A 26,660-nucleotide genomic window follows, 5' to 3' on the forward strand; every position below is an offset into this window, starting at 1 on the left:
CTACTGCAAAAAATAGGGAGGTATGGCATTGAGGGTGAGTTGGAGGTTTGGATTAGGAATTGGCTGGGTGGAAGAAGACAGAGGGTAGTAGTTGATGGCAAAGTTTCTTCATGGAGTGCCGTCACTAGCGGTGTTCCGCAAGGATCTGTTTTGGGACCATTGCTGTTTGTCATTTTTATAAATGACCTGGAAGAGGGGTTAGAAGGTTGGGTGAGCAAGTTTGCGGATGATACGAAAGTTGGTGGAGTTGTTGACAGTGAGGAAGGATGTGTCAGGTTACAGCGGGATATAGATAAGCTGTAGAACTGGGCAGAAAGGTGGCAAATGGAGTTCAATGTGGGTAAGTGTGAGGTGATTCACTTTGGTATGAGTAACAAAAAGATGGGGTACTGGGCTAATGGTCGGTTACTTGGTAGTGTGGATGAGCAGAGGGATCTTGGTGTCCATGTACACAGATCTCTGAAAGTTGCCACCCAGGTAAATAGTGCGGTGAAGAAGGCATATGGCGTACTGTCTTTTATTGGTAGAGGAATTGAGTTCTGGAGTCCTGAGGTCATGTTGCAGTTGTATAAGAGTCTGGTGCGGCCGCATCTGGAGTATTGTGTGCAGTTTTGGTCGCCATACTATAGGAAGGATGTGGAGGCACTGGAATGGGTGCAGAGGAGGTTTACCAGGATGTTGCCTGGTATGGTAGAAAGATCGTATGAGGAAAGGCTGAGGCACTTGGGGCTGTTTTATTTGGAGAAAAGAAGGTTTAGGGGTGACTTGATAGAGGTGTACAAGATGATCAGGGGTTTAGATAGTGTTGACCATGAGAACCTTTTTCCACGTATGGAGTCAGCTATTACGAGGGGGCATAGCTTTAAATTAAGGGGTGGTAGGTATAGGACAGATGTTAGGGGTAGATTCTTTACTCAGCGAGTCGTGAGTTCATGGAATGCCCTGCCAGTAGCAGTGGTGGACTCTCCCTCTTTATGGGCATTTAAACGGTCATTGGATAGGCATATGGAGGATAGTGGGCTAGTGTAGGTTAGGTGGGCTTGGATCGGCGCAACATCGAGGGCCAAAGGGCCTGTACTGCGCTGTATTTTTCTATGTTCTATGTTCTAGACCCTCTGACAGTGCAGCACTCCCTCTGTACAGACCCTCTGACAGTGCAGCTCTCTTTCTATACAGACCCTCTGACAGTGGAGCGCTCCCTCTGTACTGACTCTGACAGTGCAGAACTCCCTCAGTACTGACCCTCTGACAGTGCAGCACTTCCTCAGTACTGACCCTCTGACAGTGTAGCACTCCCTCAGTACTGACCCTATGACAGTGTAGCACTCCCTCTGTACTGACTCTCTGACAGTGTAGCACTCCCTCAGTACTGACTCTCTGACAGTGCAGCTCTCCCTTGGTACTCACCCTCTGACAGTGCAGCGCTCCCTCAATACTGACCCTCTGACAGTGCAGCACTCCCTCTGTACTGACCCTTTGACAGTGCAGCACTCCCTCTGTTCCAGAATTCTGACAGTGCAGCACTCCCTCAGTACTGACCCTCTGACAATGCAGCACTCCCTCTGTACTGAACCTCTGACAGTGCAGCACTCTCTCTGTACTGACCCTCTGACCGTGCAGCACACCCTCTGTACTGACCCTCTCTCAGTACTGACCCTCTGACAGTGCAGCACTCCTTCTGTACTGACCCTTTGACAGTGCAGCACTCCTTCCGTACTGACCCTCTGACAGTGGTGCAGCACTCCTTCCGTACTGACCCTCTGACAGTGGTGCAGCACTCCTTCCATACTGACCCTCTGACAGTGGTGCAGCACTCCTTCCGTACTGACCCTCTGACAGTGGAGCACTCCTTCTGTACTGACCCTCTGACAGTGGTGCAGCACTCCTTCCGTACTGACCCTCTGACAGTGGTGTAGCTCTCCTTCCATACTGACCCTCTGACAGTGGTGCAGCACTCCTTCTGTACTGACAATCTATCAGTGCAGCACTCCCTCAGTACCGACCCTCCGCCAGTGTGGCGCTCCCAGCCTGTGATCCTTTTGTTGGGAGTTGATTTACCTGTGGAATCACAGTATGTTGAACTTTGACCCTACCCCTCTCCCCAGCGTGAAATGTATCGGGTGGGAATTTCTGATATTGCATTGGGATGGAGGGGTTTGCTAAGTGAAAGCCCTAGCCTTGAACCTGAAGTAATTGAGTTGTCAGCTTTGGCCACAGGGAGCAATGTTACATCTTCATAGTGACCTGCTGTTTCAGCAAGGTGAATAGGGAAATTTTAACAATGATTGCCATTGGTTTGCGCCGTACAAGTGATTAAACACTGGACACATGTGAACTCACCGTATGAGAGACATAGATACCCTAACGCACTGTTCTTCAAAGGCTTGCAGCAGGAACCAGCTCCTACCAGTTCTCCATGCTTGTAACTGATGGGCTGAAGAAATAATCCCATTAGAGCTTGAGTGATAATAAGCCTCGATCTTTCCTGTAGTCAACAGAAACCCTAATTGCATTCTTGTTCCACTCTATTTTGTGGATTCACGTTTTGATGTAGAGGAAGAAAATGCACTCTGTCAGCTCAGAGTGGAACAGGTAGTCAGTAGATGCAGGGGATTTGAGACCATTGTGTCATCAGATCTCCAGTCATAGTGCATCACTCATCACCTTCCAGTCAGCCTTTATGCGGAATGATGTTCCATCCACAGCGACTGGGAGTTTTGTTTCAACATTCAAATGGCTGCAGGTGGAAATCCCCACCAGCCTGTGCTCTCACTTACCCCTTTCACATGGAGAATGGGGGACTGACAGCACATCGGTCTCTCTGAGGGGTGGAGGGGGAGGGGGAGCACTGACCCACACAACTTGTATGAAAGTGGACTCAGTTTGTTTCAAGGAGAAAGTGAGGAGTGTAGATACTGGAGATCAGAGTCAAAAGGTGTGATGCTGAAAAAGTACGGCAGGTCAATCAGCATCCGAGGAGCAGGAGACAATGTTCCTGATGAAGGGCTTATGCCCGAAATGTTGACTCTCCTGCTCCTTGGATGCTGCCTGACCGGCTATGCTTTTCCAGCACCACACGTTTTAACTTAATTTGTTTCAAGTCCATTTCTGAGGGCAAATGTGGGTTTCTTGTAAGAGGTGACATGGAGCTCTGTGATGTCTGGAAGCCTTTTCTCAGGTTCAATGTTTGAAGTTGAGTTGGAGATCTGCCCCACTCTGGAGAGTTAACTCTGTCCCCGCTTTCGTTTTTGCTGCAGTCCACCTGTCCGACTGAGCATTTCCTCATTGGAGCTGTGTTCGCCCAAGGCCCTGGTCAACCTTTATTTCACAGCCAAACAGATGATGTTTATCCCTTTCTTGTTTGTGGGAGCTTGATGTTTGCAAATTGGCTTGTGTGATGCCTACATTAGGAGAAAGTGAGGACTGCAGATGCTGGAGATCAGAGCTGAAAATGTGTTGCTGGAAAAGCGCAGCAGGTCAGGCAGCATCCAAGGAACAGGAGAATCGATGTTTCGGGCATGAGCCCTTCTTCAGAAATGTTTTAAGAGTGCTATGCTCACTATAAACCACCATGGAATGTTTTGCGGCTATATATAAACTATTCTGTAATTACCAGTTATCATTTTCTTTGTTCATACCCAGCAGAGCCCATGAAACTATGATGAATAGAAACCTTTGTTAGCCCCCGAACAAGATCCGTAAATTGAGCAAAAAGCAGGAACTGAATCGAGAACTCTCTGACCTTTTTGTAACTTAGCTTTTACACCAAGACTGTTTACTTCCGCCTCTGTAATGTTGGCCTTTCCCACCTTAGCCTCCTGGTGCTTTTTGTTGGTTCCGGTCTCAATGTAAATCTTTATTTCCTCCTCCTTTCTACCATTACACCAGACAGCTAGCAACACAAACTGGGAATGGACGTTCCCTGGATATGCATGACCCTCACACTAGCCAGACAACAGGGACGCGTTAAAATCCTCAACTTTCCGAGCTGCAGACAAGGATATTCTTGCTGGCATCTGAGTATCAAAAAAATGCAATCAATAAACTGGGGCAGTTTTCAAAGAAGGATGCGAAAATGAAATAATGACACTTGGAACTCAACTAAGTCTAAGGATGAGCTCTGTCCAAAATGGGCTCTGAACTAGTTTTACTGTACCAAGGGTTAAAGTTTGAAGAGAAGTTTTTAACAACTTTGAAGAATTTCCCAAAGTGCAATAGTACAGAGTGGTGGATTGTGGGTCTTGACCATAGTTTGTCTTATGATGCACATTTTGCTTTGGTTTTGTTGCGACAGGCAGTTGCCATTTTTGAAATCAGTTGATCCACCCTAATGGATGGGTTAAAAGGCAAATAGTCCCGCAAAGAAAGCTTTTTCTGAACTATGTGAATAATGGAGGGACGCTATGACTGGTCACTCAGTGAGGGGCCCCAATTCGAATCTGGGTGAGGAAGGAGGAACGCCCTCCCTTTCTGTATTCAACCCCACTGTCTACTGGTTTCAGCAAGGTTAACTTCATGCAAAGGATCCCTTGCCCCATGGATACCTTTCCCAATTTGAATATATTTATGTTTTAAAAGGGTTTACTTGAATCAGGTTTACGTGAGTGTATTAGTTGCTGAAATAAATGCAACATACAAACACAGATTAGAACTAAGGACTGAAAAGGTAAAAGATGTTCAGAGAGAGCGTTCAGAAGAGATTTACCAGAATGTTGCTAGAAATGGAGGTTTGAGCTATAAGGAGAGCATGGATAGGCTGGGACATCTTTTGCTGCTGTGTAGGAAGTTGAGAGGTGACTTTATTAAGGTTTATAAAGTCATGAATCATATAGATAAAGTATCTTTTTCTAGGGTGCGGCATTTCAAGACTAGGGGTCATATTTTTAAGCTGAGAGGGGAAAGATTTTAAAAAAGACATGAGGAGCAGTAATTTTTACAGCGAGCGGTTGGTGTGTGGAACGAACTGCCAGAGCAAGTGTGAATGTGGATACAGTTACAACATTTAAAAGACATTTGGATAAGTGCATGAATGGGAAGGGATTGGAGGGATATTGGCCAAGTGCAGGCATGTGGGACTAGTTTAGTTTGAGATTATGGTCAGCATGGATTGGTTGGACTGAAGGGTCTGTTTCTGTGCTCCATGACTCTATGACACACAAAGAGGTAAATGTGGGAGGACAGTTTGGTCAGTGTGGGAATTTACTGCTGGTGTACAATGGTGACACAATGTCCACCTCTTCCTCACTCTCTGCCCTGGTACAGCAGCACAGGCACAGTTTTAAATGTTCAAATGGTAAACGATTGTTGTCTGATGGTGAAGTGAGAGGGAATGATGAATGGATCTAGTTAGATGTTCCGTGCTGAAGAACTAATGTCTGCACTTTCCTTTTTTTTTAGGAGGTTTTGAAGTTGTGAAAACTGGTGACCAGCTGAGCGATGTGGAGTGTCTATGTAAACAGGGGATGCATTGTCCTAATAAAGACTGTGAGATCTGTCACTCTGATACTGCATGTCATCCTGGTGAAGGAGTCACAATTCCAGGTGAGATGCCAGTATGCCAGTGTTGGAGCACAGATGAAATGGCTTTCAGTTCTGCTGAAGGCCTTTTGGGATTGGGGAGCTATTATGAAGCAATTCAACTTGCACCATCAGGGCAGTTACTGATGGGGAGTCATACTGTGTGGAAAGAGCACATCTGATCAATCCATGCAGTACCAGGCTTCAGTTTTACTTCCTGGCGTGTTGACCTTAATGTGGCAGAGAATGGGATATTCCCGATGCTTGCAGTTATATTGTAAACCTGTCGCTGAGCAAGGTATTGAACAGAAGCGAGTCCTACTGCACCTTAGGCTTCAGCCTCAGTTATTGAGCGCCATGAACAGAGGCAGCAATGAGGCGCTTTCAGCCAGTGCGGCCCAGGGAATGTGTCAATTAAAGTCGGAGCTCATCGGCTCTCGGGTAACACACTTCACAGCTCAATCACATCACAACCTTAGGGAGGAAATCTTCACAGTTAAATCCCAGGATGTTTCCATCTAACTGGGTGTGGAATTGGGATCCAAAAGGAGGTTTGTTCATGCTGTTATTGAGGCTTAGAATATAAGGCAATGCCATCCATTTGGATTTCTTCCTCCTGCGTACTTAAGGGCGCTGTCTCTTGTGAGACAGCTCCCCAGGCGGTAGAAGTGTAAGCCTGGGTTATGGTACGCTATTCAGTGGTGGGGAGCATCACAGTTCGTCCTTTCTTGATTGGGAATTGTAACTGTCTCCACCTGTCGCCTCTCCATCCAACACCATTCTCCCCCTCCCCCACCTAACCCCCTCCTTGCCTCCCTCTCCCAAGCCATTAATACCAGCCTTCACTTTGCTGTCACTGGAACAGTACAGGCCAGGCCTGCTTTACCTGGTGCATCCACTCACTACAGTCAATGTGTAACTGATTATTTTTACAAATCAGAAACCCTCTGACATAAAATGAGAAAGCTTGATCCCTTTTTTTGATCAATATCAGACTTTGGGTGAATTTTTTTTTCTTGAATAAATTATTTTCAGTATCGGTAATTTAGGCCAGGAGAAGCTGTTTTCATTGACAGGAGAGTCAGTAACTCCAGGACACAGTTATAGGATGCGTGGCTAAGTAAGCAGGATTGAGCTGAGTAGTTCCATGTTGAATTGCTATATCCTGGAAAAGAGCGATGGAAATATGTGCAGTTGGAACTTTCGAAAGGAAATTGGCTACAGACTTGAAAAGGAAATAAAATACTTGCAGGGTGATGGGACAGAGCAGGAACTAACTGTTCCAATGAGCTACAATAGGTGGATTGAGTTGAATGCTCTTTTGTTGTGCAATAAGTTTCTTTGATTCTATGGATTGTTGGGACCTTCTACATTTCTGACGCTCGTTGCTCTTTGCACTCCAAGGCTCCATTTGAAACCCTTCAGCTAGCAAGCAGCAAGTTAGCTGTAGTGATGGGTTGCTGGCGAGTTTGTAACGGTGTCATTCTCTCCCACCCTTGGCCCAGGTGACCGAAAATTTCAGGAAACAATTTGCGAGGATTGCAAAAATGGATTCTATTCAAATGTGACGTCTTTCACGGAGCCTTGTAAGAAGTGGATGGAGTAAGTACCTGGATTGATTAGAACAAGCTTTCTGAATGCCCTTTTTGGAAGAGAAAGTGCCTGTCGTAGATGGTCCAACACTTGCCTCCTCGAACTGCTAGATATCGTGGTCATTTGAATAGAAATCTAGCTTTAATAATGGTCTGCAGGGTATATCTAACTGCAATTGGACATGTCCGTGCAGGTTTCATCATAGAGTCATACAACATGGAAGCAGACCCTTCGGTCCAACTAGTCCATGCTGACCAAGTTCCCAAACTAAACTCGTCCCACTTGCCTGCTTTTGGCCCATATCTTGCCCCTTCCTATTCATGCACTTATTCAAATGTCTTTTAATTGTTGTTACTGTATCTACATCCACCACGTCCTCTGACAGTTCATTCCACACATGAACCTCTGTTTAAAAAGAATTGCTCTTCACGTCCCCTTTCAATCTTTCACCTTAAAGATCTGCCCTATGGTTTTGAACTTGCCCACGCTAGGGAATGGACTCTTGCTATTCACCCTATCCATGCCCCTCGTGATTTTATAAATCTCCTATGCTCCAGTGAATGAAGTCCCAGCCAATCCAACCTATTGTTATAACTCAAACCCTCCAGTCTTGGCATAATCCTGGTAAACTTATACTGAACCCTCTCCAATTTAATAATATCCTCCCTGTAGCAGGGCATTCAGAACTGGACACAGTACTCCACAAGGAGCCGCACCACATCCTGTGCAACCTCAATCTGATTTCTCAACTCCAAAATTGAAGGGTCTGAGCAATGAAGGCAGGTGTGCTAAATGCCTTCTTAACCACCCCCTGTCTACCTGTGACGCAAATTTCAAGGAATTATGAATGGGACCCCCCAGGTCTCTCTGTTTTACAGCACTACCTCGGGCCCGACCATTAATTGTATAAGTCCTGCCCTTGTTTGTTTGACTAAAATGCAATACCTTGCATTTATCCAAATGAAACTCTATCTGCCACTCCTTAGCTCATTGGCCCAATTGGATTAAGATCTCTTTGCAGTCTTTAGGTAGCCTCCTTCACTGTCCACTGTGCTACCAATTTTTGTGTCATCCACAAACCTACTAATGTGCCTTCCACATTCTCATCCAAATAGTTCATCTAAAGGACAAACAAAAGCTGACTCAGTGTCGAGCTGTGTAGAACACTGCTGGTCCCAGGCTTCCCGTCAGGAAAACGATCTTCCACCACTGCCCTCTGTCTCCTTCCATGAAGGAGGTCTGTGGGTCATGGCTATGGCTTTGGGATAGATAGATTCTAAGAAAATGAATGAATATGTGGATCAGGCAGCAAGGTGGGGTTGAGGTGAAAGGTCAGCCATGATCTTATTGAATGGCAGAGTAGTGGGCCGAATAAGATCCTGTATCCAGCTCCTGTATCTTATGGGATGACATGTTTTATTGCCCTTTTTTCTCAAATGAGATTTTTTTTTTAACTGACAATCAAAGTTTGCAATTTCTTTTATAATGTGTGTGAAGTTTCACCTGAATTGCTGACAGCCATGTGCTGGAGCGTAACTTATTAATTCCTGGAGAGTTGATGACTATGTAATGGGATTAGTTACTGTGGCCTGGTACCTAGCTATGAACCAAAGCAGTGGGTGTTAGTAGCTTACAACTGGGACATTGTATTGTCAAATGTGACATATTGGTCATTGCTGGTTAAGAGTAGATTCTGCAACCATAAACCCCATTTGAATGGACAGTAATGATGGGTAGAGTCAAGAGTGTGGTGTTCTAAAAGTGCAGCAGGTCAGGCAGCATCCGAGGAGCAGGAAAATCGACGTTTCGGGCAAAAGCCCTTCATCAGGAATGCTGGGGTAATGTGGGGGGAGGGGAAATGAGGAAACTGATGAAATCCACACTGATGCCATGGGGTTGGAGAGTCCCGAAGCGGAAGATGAGGCGTTCTTCTTCCTGGTGTCTGGTGGTAAGGGCGTGTCGATGGAGGAGGCCCAGGATCTGCATGTCTTCGGCAGAATGGGAGGGGGAGTTGAAGTGTTCGGCCACAGGGTGGTGGAGTTCTGGAGATGTCACCTACAAAGGGATCCTACCACTAGAGATATATTTCCCTCCCCCAACCCGATCCACTTTTCATAAAGACTGTTCCCTCCGTGACTCCCTTGTCAGGTCCACGCGCGCCACCAACTCGCCCTCCCTGGCACCTTCCCCTGCTACTGCAGGGATTGCAAAACCTGCGCCCATGCTCCTCCCTCACTCCGTCCAAGGTCCCAAAGGACCGTTCCACATTTATCAAAGTTTCACCTGCACTTACACACATGTCATTTATTGTATCCGTTGCTCCCGATGCAGTCTCCTGTACATTCAGGAGAGAGGGCGCCTATGCGCAGAGCGCTTCAGAGAACATCTCCGGGACTCCCACACCAACCAACTCCACTGCCCCTTGGCCGAACACTTCAACTCCCCCCTCCAAGGACATGCAGGTCCTGGGCCTCCTCCATCGCCACTCCCTTTACCGCCTGACACCTGGAGGAAGAACGCTTCATCTTCCGCCTCAGGACCCTCCAGCCCCATGGCATCAATATGCATTTCAACAGTTTCCTCATCCCACCCCCACCCCCACCACCTTACCCCGTTCCAACCTTCCAGCTCAGCACTGTCCTCATGACCTGTCTTACCTGTCTATCTTCCTTCCCACCTCTCCGCTCCACCCTCCCCTCCGACCTATCACCTTTGCCCCCACCTCCATCCATCTACTGCACTCTCAGCTACTTTCTCCCCAGTCCCATCCCCTCCCATATATCTCTCCATCCCCGGGGCTCCCAGGCTCATTCCTGGTGAAGAGATTTTGCCTGAAATGTCAATTTTCCTGCTCCTCGGACGCTGCCTGACCTGCTGGGCTTTTCCAGCACCACAGCCTTGACTCTAATCTCCAGCATCTGCAGTACTCACTTTTGCCGAGTAGTGATGGGGTAATGGAGTTAACAGCTGAATTTAGAAAGGGAGAGGGAATAGGATTTCTCTTTCTATTACTTTGTTCAGTGTATGTTTTAAAGTTTGCTGACGCAGCCATTATAATTTTGGTTGAAAATGTGTTGCTGGAAAAGCGCAGCAGGTCAGGCAGCATCCAAGGAGCAGGAGAATCAAAGTTTCGGGCATGAGCCCTTCTTCAGGATAATTTGTGCAATTATAATTTTTGTGTCCACCAGCCATGATAATTTGTTCTTCTGGTCTTGCTCCCTCTGCTGGATAGAAAATGCATGGCACATGATCTGAAAGGGAGCCAAAGGTAGAATGGTCTGTGATCCTGATGTTGGTCCACACTGACCCTCCAAAGAGCTTCCCAGCCACTGCCCCCAAGCATAACCTTGCATTTCCCATGGCTAACCCACCTAGCCTGAACCTCCGTGGACACTGTAGACGATTTAGCATGGCCAATCCAACTAACCTGCACATCTTTGGACTGTGGGAGGAAACCCACACAGACACAAGGAGAATTGATTCTGGAACATGCTTTTCTTTGCTTAATTGTTCTGGCTTATAGTACTGAGTGATCTAGACTGAGTGTTTGTGTATGCGTAATGATGCACATGTACATGTGAATGTATGTATGTCTGCATGCGCACTTGTGTAAATGTGCATGTGCTTATGTGCATGTGTCTATAAATTAGTGTGTGCCATTGATAGGGTGGGTATTCAGAATTTTTTTCACAGGTTAGGGAATGTCAAATACTAGGGGGCATAGATTTAAGGTGAGAGGGGGAAAATTTAAAGGAGATATGCAAGGCAAGTTTTTTTATACACATGGCGGTAGGTTCTATGTGTTATACGTATATGTGTGTCTGTGTGTGGACTGTATAGTGTTTTACAGGTACATGTCATATTGTAAAATCGTGCAGCATTATTGATTATTGATTTACTTTAAAGTAAGCTATATTTGTTAATGCTTTTTTAAATCTGGAACAAGCCAGGAATCCCTGAATGTGGTGTGTGTTCTAGTGTGTATTATGTGTGTGTGTGTGTATATATGGATGTATATGTGTTTATATGCCTGTGTGTGCATGTTCAGATGTTTAAATATACATGTTCATATATTAATTTATACATTTGTGTTTGACTGTCTATATGTGTGTGTTGGAGTTTGTGGGGGGGAGGGTGCAAAAATGTGGCACGCGTTGTTTGTTTATCTTATTGTAAAATCCTGCAGGGTTATCACTTGTTAAATTAGAATCAGCTGTATTAGTTAATGATTTTAAGGTATGGAACAAATTCTTACATGAACTAATAGTAGACACCTTGTAATAGTGTTATTGCCAAGGTCTGCAGGAATAGAGAAGCAAAATCGGTCCCAGGCTAACAATGTACAGAAACTTAGTTAAAATCATTACCTTTTCTTAAAGATAAAAACCAGACAACACCAGGTTATAGTCCAGCAGGTTTATTTGGAAGCACTTTATTTATTTGGAAATCGTGTCTACCATCGATACCACGAGTGCTTCCAAATAAACCTGTTGGACTATAACCTGGTGTTTTATGATTTTTAACTTTGTTCACCGCAGTCCAACACCAGCACCTCCAAATCATCATCTTAAAGTAGTATTTTTGGCAGTTGCTCTTTGCTGCCACTGTCAGGCCAATGCTAGTAAACACGACCCCACCATCTCCTCTTAAAATTGTTTACTGATAACAAAGTGTGAAAATCTCACCTGAACATAGAACATAGAAAAGTGTTGCTAAGAAACTTGGATGTCTCAATGAATTTCTGCTGTGCGTATCACACAATCAAAACGTACCAGCAGTCCCAAAAATGTGACTGTGCGCAAGTTAATGTGTATAACAAAATATTTCATTATTTTTGCGTGAAACTTTGACTTAAAATCATAATTCTGTAAACCCCATGGCAGCTTCTCTACAATAAACTGTTGAGACTCAAAATCGAAGCATTTTAGCACCGCTTCTGACAGGAGGGTGTAATTACAGTGTAACATGTTTACATAGTCAGTCCCCTATGTAAATGTATCATTGAAGATTTTATAATGGAACGGTGGGCCCAATAGTGACAGAAATCAAAACGTTAGAGGCACACCTTGTAACAGGGTGCACGATTTTTAATATATTCGAGACGGTTGGCTGCAAGAAGTAAGGTACTTGAACAAAGCCTTTGCTGCTTGAACTAAGTGGTTAAATTCAGAATTGTACATTTCAGGCTGACTTTCCAGGAACACTGTTGAACAGGAATATTGTGGATTGGTGCCTTAGGGGTTGGGCAGGGCTTAAAATCGGTGCTGTGATGTGGTTGTGAGATCCTCATCACTTCTGTATGGGCTCAGCTACATGGCTGGGTGGGGTACAGAATTACACAGGGGTACAGAGTTACACCTCAGAGGATCCCCTATCCCACAGCCTCCAGCTTCATAGATGCAGAACCATGCACCACCCAGTACTACCTCTTACCCAAAATTCACAAACCTGACTGCTCCGGTCGACCCGTCATCTCAGCCTGCTCTTGCCTCACGGAACTTATTTCCTCATATCTTGACTCCGTCATGACCCCCTTAGTCCAGAAACTCCCCACTTACATTTGGCACATCACCCATGGCCTCCACTTCTTTCATGACTTTCGGTTCCCCGGCCCCCAATGCCTCATCTTCACCATGGATATTCAGTCCCTATACACTTGCATCTGCCATGACAAAGGCCTCCAAGCCCTTCATTTCTTCCTCTCCTGCTGATCCGACCACAACTTCGCAAACACTTTTCACCATGACCTCAAGTTCACCTGAACCATCTCTGACACCTCCCTCCCTTCTTGAACTGCTCCATCTCCATTTTCGGCAATTCCACCCCAGGTGGCCACCTAATTCAAGGACAGCAGTTTGCTATCCCATGTGATCAGCAATGCCCTCCATGGCATCTCCTCCACTTCCTGCACCTCTGCCCTTGAAAGCCACCACTCCAACTGCAGCAAGGCTAGAAATCCCCTGGTCCTCACCTTCTCCGGATACAGCACATTACCCTCTGCCATTTCCACTACCTACAATTAGACGCCACTGCCAGAGATATATTTCCCTCCCCACTCCTGTCTGCATTCTGTAGAGACCATTTCCTTCGCCATTCCCTCTTTAGGTCCATGCCTCCAACCAACCCACCCTCCACTGCTGGCACCTTCCCTTACCAGCTGAAGAGGTGTAAAACCCGCACCCACGCCTCACCTCCGTCCAAGGCCCCAAAGGATCCTTCCACAGGCAGCAGAGATTTTTCTGTACATCCATCCACCTCATCTACTGCATCTGTTGCTCTCGATGTGGTCTCCTCTACATTGGCGAAACAGGACGCCAACTTGCAGAGCATTTCAGAGAACATCTTTGGGACGCACTAAACAACCCCATCGCCCTGTGGCTGACCACTTCAGCTCCACCCTCCCACTCCGCCAAGGACATGGTAGTCCTGGGCCTCCTCCAACGCCAAATCAAATCCACCTGCCAACTGGAGGAAGAATGCCTCATCTTCTGCCTTGAGATCCTTCAACAACACGGGTATCGAGATCGACTTCACTAGTTTCCAAATCTCCTCCCACCCCCCCCCCCCCACCTCAAATTTGGCACCACCCTCTTGACCTGTCCTACCTGTCCATCCTCCTTCCAACCGATCTACTCCAAACTCTCCACTGACCTATCACAATCACCTCCCACCTGCATCCACCTATTGCCTTCCCAGCTACCTTCCTCCCCGCCCCACCCCCAGTCCCTTGTTTATCTCTCATCCCCATTACTTCCCTGATGAAGGGCTTATTCCCAAAACATCGACTCGCCTACTCTTCAGATGCTGCCTGACCTGCTGTACTTTTCCAGCACCACACTCTCGACACTGATCTCCAGCATCTGCAGTCCTCACTTTCTCCAATTTCTTCTGAACCCTGTAAAGCTTTATAATATCCTTCCTATATAACTGGGTGATCAGAACTGACACAGTCTTCCAGAAGAGGCATCATCAATGACCTGTAGCACCTGGAGAATGACACATCTTGGAAAGTCCATGGTCTGAGGAAAAGGGAATGGATTTGGAAAGGGAAAAAGTGCTGGCTGCTAAATCTGATCTTGTCCTGTCCAGGTATCCATGTCCGTGTGCTCCTGGCTAGCCATCAAGAGCTCGGCCTGGATATTCCTCCTATCCTGAGCCAGCAGTGCTAAGGTCTAGTGTCATTTCACACCTCCCTGTTGTTCAAGGATCAATGAAGGGGCAGAGTGAGGATTGATTCTGTCGATTGCAGAGTTTATTCTTGATGGGGGGGTGGGAGTTTCTGTTGCTGCTGATGGCCATTTCTTTCTTTACAGCTGTTCATCACTTAGACTGATAGAAATCCGAGCAGGCACTGCATGGAGCGACGTTGAGTGTGGTGAGTAGTCTTCACCATCTGGGCTTTGCTGTGTGGATGACCCCAAATCTCTCAGTTTAAATGAAAATTGTTGAGTAGGTTTGTAAATGGGACCTTCGATATTCAAGCCCTGGGTTTCCAAATGCCCGTCTTTTGTGTGTCAAACTGTGAGGAGCGTAGACCTCTGGGGGGGAAAAAATAGGCCCCCTTATCCCAATCCTAGAATGAGGAGGTTATCCTATGAGGAATGTTTGAGCTCATAGTTTGAGTGATCAAAAGAGTGATCGCATGGAAACCCACGAGATCCTGAGTGGTCTGGATAAGGTGGATGCTGTGTGAATGTTTCCTCTCTTGCAGGAGAGACTGAAACTAGGGGGACACAATTTGAGAATAAGAAATCTCCCTAATCAGACAGAGATGGGGGCAAAGGGGCAAATTTCTTTCTCTTCGTGGTTGTTGGTTTGGGTAATTCTCTTCCCCTGAAAGTAGTGGAGGTTGGGCCACTGATTTGGTTCAAGATGAGTTAGATTTTTGATTGACAGGGGAATCAAAGGGCAGAGGGTGCAGACAGGAAAGTGGTGTTAAGACCACAATTCAATGAGCCATGATGTTACTGGATGGTGGAGCAAACCCAAAAAGCCAAGGAACTACATCCTAAGTTCCTATTAGGATGTAGTTCCTGGATGAGTGTTGGGAAGATTGATTCTCTGTGTTGATCTGGGACAGATCAGAAAAGGATCTTAAACATTCACTCCCTCCATCAGGTAGGCATGGTAGTGTTGCCTCACCGCACCAGGAGGCTGGGTTCAAACTGGAGTTTGCACATTCTCCCCGTGTCTGCGTGGGTTTCCTCCGGGTGCTCCGGTGTCCTCCCACAGTCCAAAGATGTGCAGGTTAAGTCGATTGGCCATGCTAAATTGCCCATAGTGTTCAGGGATGCGCAGGCAATGTGGGTTGGTGATGGGAAATGCAGGGTTGGGGTAGGGGGACGGGTCCGAGTTGAAAGCATTTCGGAGGATTGGTTTTGACTTGATGGGCAGCATGCTTGCTTCCATACGTTAGGGATTCTGTGATAGTGGCAGCAGCGTGAGCCATCTACAGCATGCACCGCAGCAACTTACTAAGAGCTCTTTCAACTGCTACTCCCATTATCTAGAAGGACAAAGGCAACAGAAACATGGACCACCTCCACCTGCAAATTCCCCCCCAAACGATTTGCCATCCTCACTTGGAAATATATCGCTGGATCAAATTCTTGGCTGTCCCTTCCTACACCTCTAGACCTAGCGGTTTAACAGGAAGGCTTCTTGAGGACTACAAGGAAATGGCTCAAGATCTAATCCAGTGGCCATGTTGGGCTGGGTCCAGCTGGGTTTCTGGTCAATGACATCAATCTGGGAGCATTCAAAATATTGATTTTAAAAAAAAAATTAAATCCATAAACTTTAATCTTTCATTTCAGGTATCCCATACCAGAACAATGAATCCTACAAAGTTGCAATTGGCTTTTTGGCTGTGCTACTTATCTTGTGCATAGCTTTATTCATCTGCAGCAGGTTAGGTAAGTCTTTGGTTTTGACAATTACACTGAATATTGTGGAACTTGATAATAGATTTGGCTTAGCCAGGTATTCAATTAAAAAGCCTTGATATAGATTATCCAAAACATGCTTCAAGCTGCCGGTTAACTAGTTTTATCAATTTTAAGACTGGGTTAGATTTTGGCCTAGACATCTGGAAATTATGAAAAAATTACTCAATGTGCTTTAAAATGAAAGCCTGGCCAAATTTTTCACTCTGTCTTAGTGAGAGTCTAAGTCAATATTCCCAAGAAACAGACTTGTGGCTTGATCCTGGTTAATTTAAATTTTTCCAAACTTATTAAAACATTTATACTTACTTGTACTTGGCAGTTTGCAAGTCCTTGATTTTCGTTACTGGCATTTATATCACACTTTTGAGGCAACTTCTAAATTGCAAATTCCTGTGCTTGCGTTTACAATGGAAATTGCTTCTATAAGCTTTGTGGGTTACACGACGCCTCAGTGGTTAGCACTGCTGCCTCTCAGTGCCAGGGACCCAGGTTCGATTCTAGCCTTGGGTGACTGTCTGTGTGGAGTTTGCATATTCTCCCTGTGTCTGCGTGGGTTTCCTCCCACAGTCCAAAGATGTGCAGGTCAGGTGAATTGGCCATGTTAAATTGTCCATAGTGTTAGGTGCATTAGTCAGAGGGAAATGGGTCTGGGTGGGTTACCGTTTGGAGGGTCGGTGTGGACTTGTTCGGCTGAAGGGCCTGTTTCCATGCTGGAGGGAATCTAATCTAAATATGATGGTAACCTCCCATCAGTACTGATGCTATTGGTACCTCATTTTTGTTGACCCAACTCCTTACCCTAAAGTGCAGAGATATCTTCTACTCCAACTCACGCATTTGTCAATTTGGATCAAGTTTTAGCTACAAAGCATGTAAAATATTACCTCTCCTAAATGCAGAAAGTAAAAACAGCTTGGGTTGAAATTGCCCCCAGAGTATTATGTAACACTAAAGAGGGAATTGATTCTTTTATAGGAAAATTGTTAGATTTTTTTTCTAGCTCATTTAAGAATCTTGCATTTGAATGCCATGGTCCAAATAAGTCAGATTTGCGTAAAGTCTACTCATCAACAAGTTGTATTTATGTAGCACCTTCTAATGTAGGGAAACATTCCAAACTGCTCGACGGGAGTAGCAACATTATAGCAAGGAGGTACTTATGGGTTGTTGAATCCAGGATTATCCAATTGATGATGGAATTTATCAGCCCGTCAGTTAAAAGGTTGCTTGATGCTGGAAAGACTGTTCAGATAGAATACCTGTCTTCAGTGGAAGACTTCTTTGGATTACCAAAATAAAGTAAAATTCCCCAGTAACACAAAGTTGTTCGTCCCTCATTTGGACTATCCTGCTCAGCCCCAGGATCAACCTCACTGGCTTGGGAGAGAGACAACACAGTCTGGATATCTCCATTATTGAGGAGGAGTCAAAATGAGGGACTGTATACATTTTGCCTGAGGATCCATAGATTATGGATGACCCGAGGAGGGTTATTCACAGAATCATAGAATCCCTGCAGTGAGGAAACAGGCCATTTGGCCCAACAAGTCCACACCGACCCTCCGAAGAGTAACCCAGACCCATTCCTCTACCCTATGACTCTACATTACATTTCCCCTGACTAATGCACCTAACCTACACACTCCTGAACACCGTGGGCAATTTAGCACGGCCAACCTGCACATCTTTGGATTGTGGGAGGAAACCGGAGTATCCGGAAGAAGCCCACACAAACCTGGGCAGAATGTGCAAACTGCACACAGACAGTTGGCCAAGGCTGGAATCAAACCCAGGTCCTTGGTGCCTGGAGGTATTCTGAAGGTTATTCTGAGACGGCCTGGTACAGAGGAACCACTGTTTCCTCCGGTGGCGTTAATTTAGAACAAGAGAGAATTTGTAAACATGTCAACTCAGGAATAAATCAAAAGGAGAATAATTCAGTCAGTCAGAGAGGTGTCAGGATATTCATATTCCATTAACAGGCATGTCCTTTTCCACAGGTTATCTGGATCAAGTTTTGGGTTTCATTCAAAGAAAGGTCAGTGCCTTCAGTTATTTCTGCCAGGCTCAGAAATGGTTAAGAATGAGCTGGTGCCTCTGCCTCCTCAACAAGCTGAATGTTGCTTACCACTTGGTGCCTCCAGAGGCAGCAGAGTCGGAGTTCCATTACTTTGAATGACTTGGGTGGAAAACTTGCACACTTCGCCTGTTTGAGTGTATCAGGGGATTTGACCCCCCAAACGGAACAACCCCAAATACTGGATATTTGAGCCCTGGCTGTCCATCCACAACATTCCCAATTTGTTGGAACACGCAGAATCCCAATTCATTCTATGGTATTCCCAATCCATTCCAGAGGGGGGAGGGAGTCTAGCAATTTCGACATGGGATGTTTCCAAGCATTGGAAGGTTCCTGCAATCCTGGTCTGTCCAGGTCGTTTGAGGTGTACACCCCAATCTCCAATGCAGTGGCAAATGGCGGCTGCTACTGTATCAGATGCCCTGCACGGTTGAGTGGTTCCTTGAATGTTGTGGAATCTTCCTGCAATGCTAACTGAGCAGTTTCTGCTTCAGGAGTGGCTCATTGTCTATGTGATGTCTCATGGAGGCCTACTCTTTGTACCTTTTTTCAGAAAAAGAAGCAGGAGGAGACTGACCCTGAGCGTGTTGTCCAGGAAACCCATCCAGGGGATCCAGTTTTCACCCCAGAGATGGAGCAAGGAGGGAGCATCAGTATGCACCTTGCGGTCCAGGAAGTCGGCAAGGACAGCCGCCCCTCGGAGGAGGAAGGGCAGACCCTGCTTAACACATCAGGCAGCTCCTACGATACTGCCAATGGGAATGCAGGGAGAAGATGCTTGGACTGAGAAATAGTAGTAACGTGAATCGGAACCTGAAACCAACAAATCCAGGATTCAAAGACTTGCCCTTGGATCCCTACAGAACTTGCTTCAGGACTGAATACCGTACAACAGTTTCATTCTGTGTTCACAACATTTTTCTCTAAATCCTCCTATTATTGGCCTGAGTGCATGAGAAATCACTGGAAAGGTTGCTCATTGGAGCAGTACAACGAGGGATGCCTGTACTGTTATCAGTGACCACTGTACAGATGGATCACTCCTAAAGCAGAAAGGATCGCCACATTTCTTGGCTCTGCCTTTGATGTACGTAACTGGTGAATCTTGCAGAAAGGATACTGCCTTGTTTGACTGAAATTGGGTGCATTTGGCACAAAAAGCTGTCGATGAGTACTCAGTCAAGGGATTTATCAACCCCATCATGGAAGTTTACCTGGTTTGGTTGCGAGGTGGAATACACTTTGGCTTGGGATCTCACAGCCCCCTCACCTCCCAGCAATTTGCTCACATCCATTAACATGGATTGTGGCTGGACAGCTGGCAAAATGTGCCAGGGAATCTTAGATCGCTGAGGCACCAGAGAGTGGTAGGCTGCCGGAGTGGTGGGCTACCAGAGAGGATCCAGTGCAGGACTGCCAGTGCCTGAGAAGGGCTCAGAACTCATGGGGCCACAGAAGTAGAGAACTAAATGGAGGTGTACCCTAACAGGAATAGTCTTTGATGGCAGAAGGCATGAGATTAAATAGATGACAATGATAACAAGAATGTAATCCCAGACTGGGATTTCAGATGGCAGCAAAACCAGCCAAACTTCACCATAGCTCTTCAGAATAATTGGAAACACAATATTTGCTCTTGCTGATTCGAGTGTGCACAGGACAACTCCATAGCTGATTGAGTAATCAGTGACAGCTTGTTTCCATTAGCTTTTATTGAGAATTTTTTCTTGCTGGTTGAGTCAGCAAAATTCCCAGCATTGATGAGTCAGAGCTGATGATATGAGTTGTAAATGCTATGATTATGCAATTGTATCCTGTCTCACTGGAGGGATGCACCAATAGGGTGTACAGTAAATCGAGTGGAATTTGGTGCAGAGGGGAATAGGGCCTCTTACAGCGGTGGACATAGAAAAACATTTCCATGACACTATTTCGAAAAAAGACCTGTGAATTACCTGTGGTTATCTGCTCAATATTTGTCTCTCTATCAATATGACAATAATAGCTAACCTGCTTGTTATCGCACAGGTTTTTTGGGAGTTTGTTGTGTGTAAATTGGCTGCTACATTTCCTACATTATGGCAGTGACAATGGCTGGAGTGTTCCAGCAGTCTAAGCAATGTGAGCTATAAGTTTTGCGAGAATATCAGACAGGAAATCCGGCCAGGGTGATCTCAATGTCTGGAGTTTTTCGCTGTATACCTTATGCTTTTGCCAAGCAATGTGGTGAGTTTCACACTTGGTAGTGGGGAGTTGTCGATTAAGAGGGGTTATTGCTTGTTAGGTTCCTCATTAATGCCACAAATTGCATTATTAGTATTCAGTTTCCTGCCCTCCTAAGCAAGCTAAACTTTGAGAATTCTTGAAATGAAAGTCAGAGCGGGTACCTGGCGACTTGAGCTCATCAATTGAGCTCTGAAGGATCCCCATCACCAGCCACCAATATCACTGGGCACATTCATGGGGTCAGAAGGAACTGTTCTGCGAGGATAGATTTCATTTAAACTGACCCGTTACCAGTATTCTGGCGAATAGATTTGGCTTAGCTGGGAGTGAGCTTTCAGATAATGGCATTTGTACAAGTCTGAAGAGAAAAGTTGAGAATGTGAAGCAAAGTGTCAATTTGAGTAGAATCAAGCAAATGATGTCAGGAAAGGACAGAGAGCTTATTAATTTTAATAGAGCATTAGTGACTCCAGGCATGTCAAGGAAAAATAGCAAGTCGTTCAAACTCAAGTGCTTTACCTAACTGTCTGGACCATTCTTAATAATGTAGATAGATTAATGGCATGGATAGCGATGAATGGTTTTGATCTAATAGCCATGAAAAACTTTTGTGTGACAAGGATTGGGAACAGAATATTTTGGAGTATGTGACCTTTTTTTAAGAAAAGATATGCACAATGAAAGAGGTGGTGAGGCATCTCTGATAAGGAAGGATATGGTAGAGGCAACAGGAGAAATTAATTTATCCTGGAAATCAGAATGTAGCATTTGTATGTTAGAATTAAGAAATAATGGGGTTTAGACAACATTGAGTAGTTTATGGATAGTCTAACAGTAATCATATTATTGACAGAGTATAGATTAGGGAATTAGAAGAACATGGAACAAGTCTAATGCAATTTTTATATAAACTGGCAAATCCAATTTATCATTAAGACTTGGAGGATGAGTTCATGGGGCAGCTTGCTGGAACAATGCATTAGAGTTATTGGAGTTAATTAGTAATCTTGTCATGAAGAATCCTCCAGGGAAGAGTTTCCTCCAGATCATAATCTGAAAGAGTTTCCTATTGAGTTTGAGATTGATGTGATCAAGTACGTAGCTAGGGTCTGCAGCAGTGTCTTAGATGAAGGAACTAAGAATAATGTATGTTCGCTGAAGCTGCAAACTCGACCCAGAAGGAGATGTGAAGAGACTGTGAAAAGATATGGATAGTTTACATGAATGGGCAGGAAGGTAGTCAACTTTGAGAGTGAGAAAGAGGAAGCAGAATATTTTTTCAAACGTGAGAAGCTAGTAAATGCACTGTTCAGAAGAATTTGTGGCTTCTTGCGTTAAACACCAAAAGTTAACATGCAGGTAAAGCCTATAATGATTTTGAAAGGAAGGAAGTTTTCGTGGAGTTGTCCAGGAATTTGTTGAAACTACACCTGCAGTGTTGTGGAAAGTTTTAGTCTCGCTGTCTTAGACATGTCTTGGAGAATGTACAACAAATATTGACTGGAATGATCCCTTGGATGAGTGGGCTGTCTTATAAAGTGAGGTTGAGTAGATTAAGATCAGGGGATTTCAGATTGGGAGTAGGCCATTCAGCTCATCAAGCCTGCTGTACCATTCGATAAGATCATGGTTGATGTGTTTGTGGCCCCAGATTCATACTCCATCTGCTCTACATAACCCCTGACACTCCTTGTTTATTAAGAATCTGTCTAACTCACCCTTGAATAAATTCAGTGACTTGGTCTCCCCAGCTTTCTGCGGAAGAGAATTCCACTGACTAACTGTCCCGACAGAATGTCTTCTCATTGATCCTCACTCTAATTTCTCTTACCTGGTGTGTGGACCCCTGAGGTCACAGCGTAGCAGCCTCCTGTGAAATCAAAAATAATTTCGAATGGCTCATTCCTGCTTTGACTTGTGTTCTTGTTGAGAGTTTTGCACTAAGTCAGTATAACACTAGTGAATTCTTGGATCATTAAGAAGGTGGATACATTGTTTAGCTGCTAACCTGATCTGTACCTTTAAGACCCTAGCCGAACATCAGATAATTGTACATTTCAGATTGTAGTTCAGCAACAGGCTTTCATAGTCAAAAGAAACAAAGACAGTTTTTAATTTGTATCAACAAAATGATGTCTGGAGGGTAAGTGTGCTCAAGTATGAATTTATGTACTTATTACTAATAAATTTCTTTAGTACTGTTTCATAAGGATGGGAGAAATATGACAAATAATGTACAATCATAATTCTGGTGCAGAAGTGTAGATGTCTGAATCTTTAAGACTACAACAAGTTTCAGGCATAAGCCCTTCTTCAGGAATGAGAATTCCTGAAGAAGGGCTTATGCCCGAAACGTCGATTCTCCTGCTCCTCGGATGCTGCCTGGCCTGCTGTGTTTTTCAGCACCACATTTTTCAACTCTGGTACTCCAGCATCTGCAGTCCTCACTGACAGGTCAAACTGGATTACTATCAAGTGTTTCCTAGACAGCCATCACTCTCCTTTTATATGTCAGGATAAGCTCAAGTCTGTTCTCTGTAAAGGAGGCAAAAAAATTAGAACTGTTTACTTGACTATTTATATAGTTTTTGACAGTTTAATATATTAACCTGTGGTCTGATTTAATGTTCATTGTATTTCTTTGCAAAGTTAGTGCTATGAACCAAACCAAAACCCCACAAAATGTATTAAGAAGATAGTCTAGACTCTAACATTTACTTATTTTAAAAGTTAGTGTTATGTTCCAGGTGCAATTTGACAGTTAAAATATCAGATTTGAAACAAAATACACTTTATTCATACAGTATAGCTAAAATGTAACAAAAGAAAAAATTGGCTTAGTTATAACTCTATTAGGAAACTCTATTAGGAAACTCTATTAGGAAACTTAACAGAATAATAGATTATTTAACTACTAAACAGTAACTGTACCAATATAGTAACACCCCATAAAGGTTTCTGCACTTGTTGTTTCTACATTGTGTCCTACAGCTGCACACACATGACATGGGTGCTAAAGAAAATATAGTAACATCCCATAAACACACCCTTGGAAAAAGGCAAGTTCAGAAAACAGATCATTTCACCTGCAATTCCAACAGCAGGAAGAGAATCCCCCAGCGTTTAGCTGTAACCAAGAGAGGAAAGAATAGATTCCACATCTTCAAGACCCCAATAGCAACTGCTTCTGAAAAACGGTTTTTTAAAAAAACTAAAAATCCCGGTTCTGTGGGAGCTTGACCCCACCCATTCAGGCTGCTTCTATTGTTCCAACTTTTGAAAAAAATCCCAAGGCAAGGTGTTTAGTAGCTGTGCTCTAAAACCTTTCTTCAAAAAAAAAAAGCATCAGAACAAAATATATTTCTTAAAGCCATAGTATTGTCATATTAGCTGGGACAATTTTAACCAAACCCACCCATTGGGCAAGTGGATTTGACTAGATACGAAAATGGCTGCATTACTCAACATTGCAGTCAGTGAAGAGCAATATCAATGGAAAACAAAAATTTCATCTGATCCCATAGCTTTGCTGCCAGGACATTTTAGTAACAATAGCCTTCAGACATGCGGGTGGTTTATATACAGTACACTGACACTACTGGTATGGGTGGGTTCACTTTCAGCACTTGTCATAACTATCCCTCCAACCCCCACCCCTGAGTTGGAAGAAAATAAATGAGGCTGAAGGGAATAAATTTGTAACAGCAAAGCTCACTCATGTTCAGCCAAAAGAATCCACTCCAATGATCAACTGCTTCAAACCCGAATTAATGAAGTAACTGATAATGCTCCTGTTTACTCATAGACATTTATCCATGATTGTTCTTGAATCAAATATTCTTCCATTTGATCCTCCCTCAAGTCCAAAACCTTTAATAATTGTAGTTTTACTTTCTATTATAATTTTAAAGATCCCTAATGACGCATTATGGTTCTAAAGTTATTGCAATCCATTGCTTTTGGACTCCTGGGTAACAACGATAATGCATGTTACAATCACTTGAGAAACTACTCTCAAATTCCAAATCTAATGTTGCTCTTCTTTTCAGTTTTATCTTTGTATCCCTTGCTCTGTTCAATATTCCATGATCTTTGTATGGTACGCTGTGCCTGTTCAGCATGCAAAACAAAACTTTTCACTGTGCTTAGGTACAGGATTTGAGAGGTCCATGCATCAGTCTAATAACAGCAGGGGAGAAGCTGTTCTTGAACCTGGTGGTGCACATATTTAAGCTTTTGTATCTTCTGCCCGTAGGAAGAGAGGGGCCTTTGATGATGATGATAGCTGTCTTTTGAAGGCATCGCGAAATAGATGGAGTCAATGGATATTGACTGATACTCAATGGTATTCAATGAAGTCTCAGGAATTACAAAGTTCCAGACTCCCTCCTCCATACACCTCTCCAAAGGATCAAAATTGTTTGGTATTACAGAACTTAAACATCATGAAGTAGAGACACCAAGTTGGAACATTGGCTTGTGTGATGGACTGGGCTGTGTTCACAACTCTGTAGGTTCTTATGGTCCTGGACAGAGCAGTTGCTGTACCAAGCCATGATGCATCCAGACAGAACGCTTTCTATGGTGCATCCATAAAAGTTGGTGACCGTGTTTATGGACATGCCGAATTTCCTTAACTTCCTGAGGAAGAAGAGGTGGTGTTGTACCTTCTTGACTGCGGTGGTCCCGGACAGATTATTGATGATTGTCAGTCTTAGGAACTTGATGCTCTTGGCCATCTTAGACTGTCCAGACTCTCCAGGAATAAATGAGGGGAGAAGGTGGTACAGTGGTAATTATCACTGGACTAGTAATGCGGTGCCCAATACTGCAAGCACTGTGAATCTGAAACAAACAGATAATACTGGGAGAAATGCAGTAGGTTTGGCAGAGAGAAATGAAAGGTAATACTTTGAGATAGTTATGACTTCTCTTCATTACTCTCGGTTGAGACCCCAACTTGGCAGCTGGTGGAATTTCATATCGATCATTCCAACCGGAGTTGGGGTGAGGGATGATGTCTGGGTAATGTTACTGGCCTAGCAATTCAGAATTTAAGGCTGGGGATATAGGTTCAAATCCCGATGGTGGAATTTGGATTCAGTAAAAGCTGGAATTGGAAGCGAGGCGCATAAATGGTGATTGTGATAAAAGCCCAGCGGGTTCACTAGTGCCCCTTTAGAGAAGGGAATCTGCTGTCCTTACCTGGTCTGATCCGAACATGACTCTAGGTTCTTAACTGCTGTGTGAAATGGCCTGGGAAGCCACTCAGTTCATTGGCACTTAGGCCTGGACTAAAGTGACGCGTATTTCCATAAAAGAATTTTAAAAAAGGGGGTGAGCTCTATCACGACATTTACAATGGAATGATGGCCTTGCTCTTACCAAACAGAAGTAACTTGCCTTAAATAATGAGGACCTCCACTGAACAGACTGGTTGCTCTTTGAGTGCTGTCTTTTTTAATAATGTCTGCTCTTTCTGCCAGTGTAGAGGAAACATATGAAAACCAGTTTGTGACATTAGGAGCAAGACTTGGTTAATCCTCAAGTTTTCTCCTCATTCAATTCAATGCAGCAAGTTAATTTTCCTGTCTTCAAGCCTTATCCAATTTATCAAACTCAGACATTTTGGAGGGAGCTCTGTCTAGATTTCAACGATCCTTTTTTTATATTTCATTTTTCAAAGACCAAGTTCTCACTTTAAAGTTGTGCCCTTGATGTCTGCACAAGACAAAATAGATTCTTAATTTCTCTCCTTGCCATTGCTTACTGCTAATCCAAGCCTGGGACTGAACCTGCTTTGTAGTATCTTCCAGCCAAGAATGACATCCCTTTAATAGACATGTTCAAAATATAGTCAAGATTAGAGTGGTGCTGGAAAAGCACAGCAGGTCAGGTAGCATCTGAGGAGCAGGAAAATTGACCTTTTGGGCAAAAGCCCCACATTCCTGATGAAGGACTTTTGCCCGAACCATTGATTTTCTTGCTCCTCAGATGCTGCCTGACCTTCAAATAGTATCATCCAATCACATTGTATCTGGTTTCCTGATGAAGGGCTTTTGCCTGAAACGTCGATTTTCCTGCTCCTTGGATGCTGCCTGACCCGCTGTGCTTTTCCAGCACCACTCTAATCTTGACTCTGATCTCCAGCAGTCTGATCTGCAGTCCTCACTTTTGCTAAGCTCAAAATATAATCACCATACTATAGCATGTGAATTGAATGTATAAAGACCTCGGACTCCATCTTACTGGGATCACTTGCAGCATGACAGCTGAGGGAAATGTGTAACAGTTTG

General features: G+C 44.4%; 1 protein-coding gene across 1 annotated transcript in view; it reads left to right on the top strand.

Moving 5' to 3' along the window:
- LOC122560005 (tumor necrosis factor receptor superfamily member 5-like) overlaps positions 1 to 26,088 on the top strand; it is a 68,110-nt gene extending 42,022 nt beyond the window's left edge. Inside the window, exons 4-9 of the mRNA XM_043710156.1 lie at positions 5,398 to 5,541; positions 7,023 to 7,119; positions 14,424 to 14,485; positions 15,927 to 16,025; positions 18,059 to 18,096; positions 18,692 to 26,088. Of these exons, the coding sequence (XP_043566091.1) occupies positions 5,398 to 5,541; positions 7,023 to 7,119; positions 14,424 to 14,485; positions 15,927 to 16,025; positions 18,059 to 18,096; positions 18,692 to 18,925 (674 nt within the window). The 3' untranslated portion in view covers positions 18,926 to 26,088. The remainder of the gene's footprint in view (positions 1 to 5,397; positions 5,542 to 7,022; positions 7,120 to 14,423; positions 14,486 to 15,926; positions 16,026 to 18,058; positions 18,097 to 18,691) is intronic.
- Positions 26,089 to 26,660: the final 572 nt, after the last annotated feature.

The sequence above is a fragment of the Chiloscyllium plagiosum genome, chromosome 20 (genome assembly GCF_004010195.1).
Source record: "Chiloscyllium plagiosum isolate BGI_BamShark_2017 chromosome 20, ASM401019v2, whole genome shotgun sequence".
NCBI lineage: Eukaryota > Metazoa > Chordata > Chondrichthyes > Orectolobiformes > Hemiscylliidae > Chiloscyllium > Chiloscyllium plagiosum.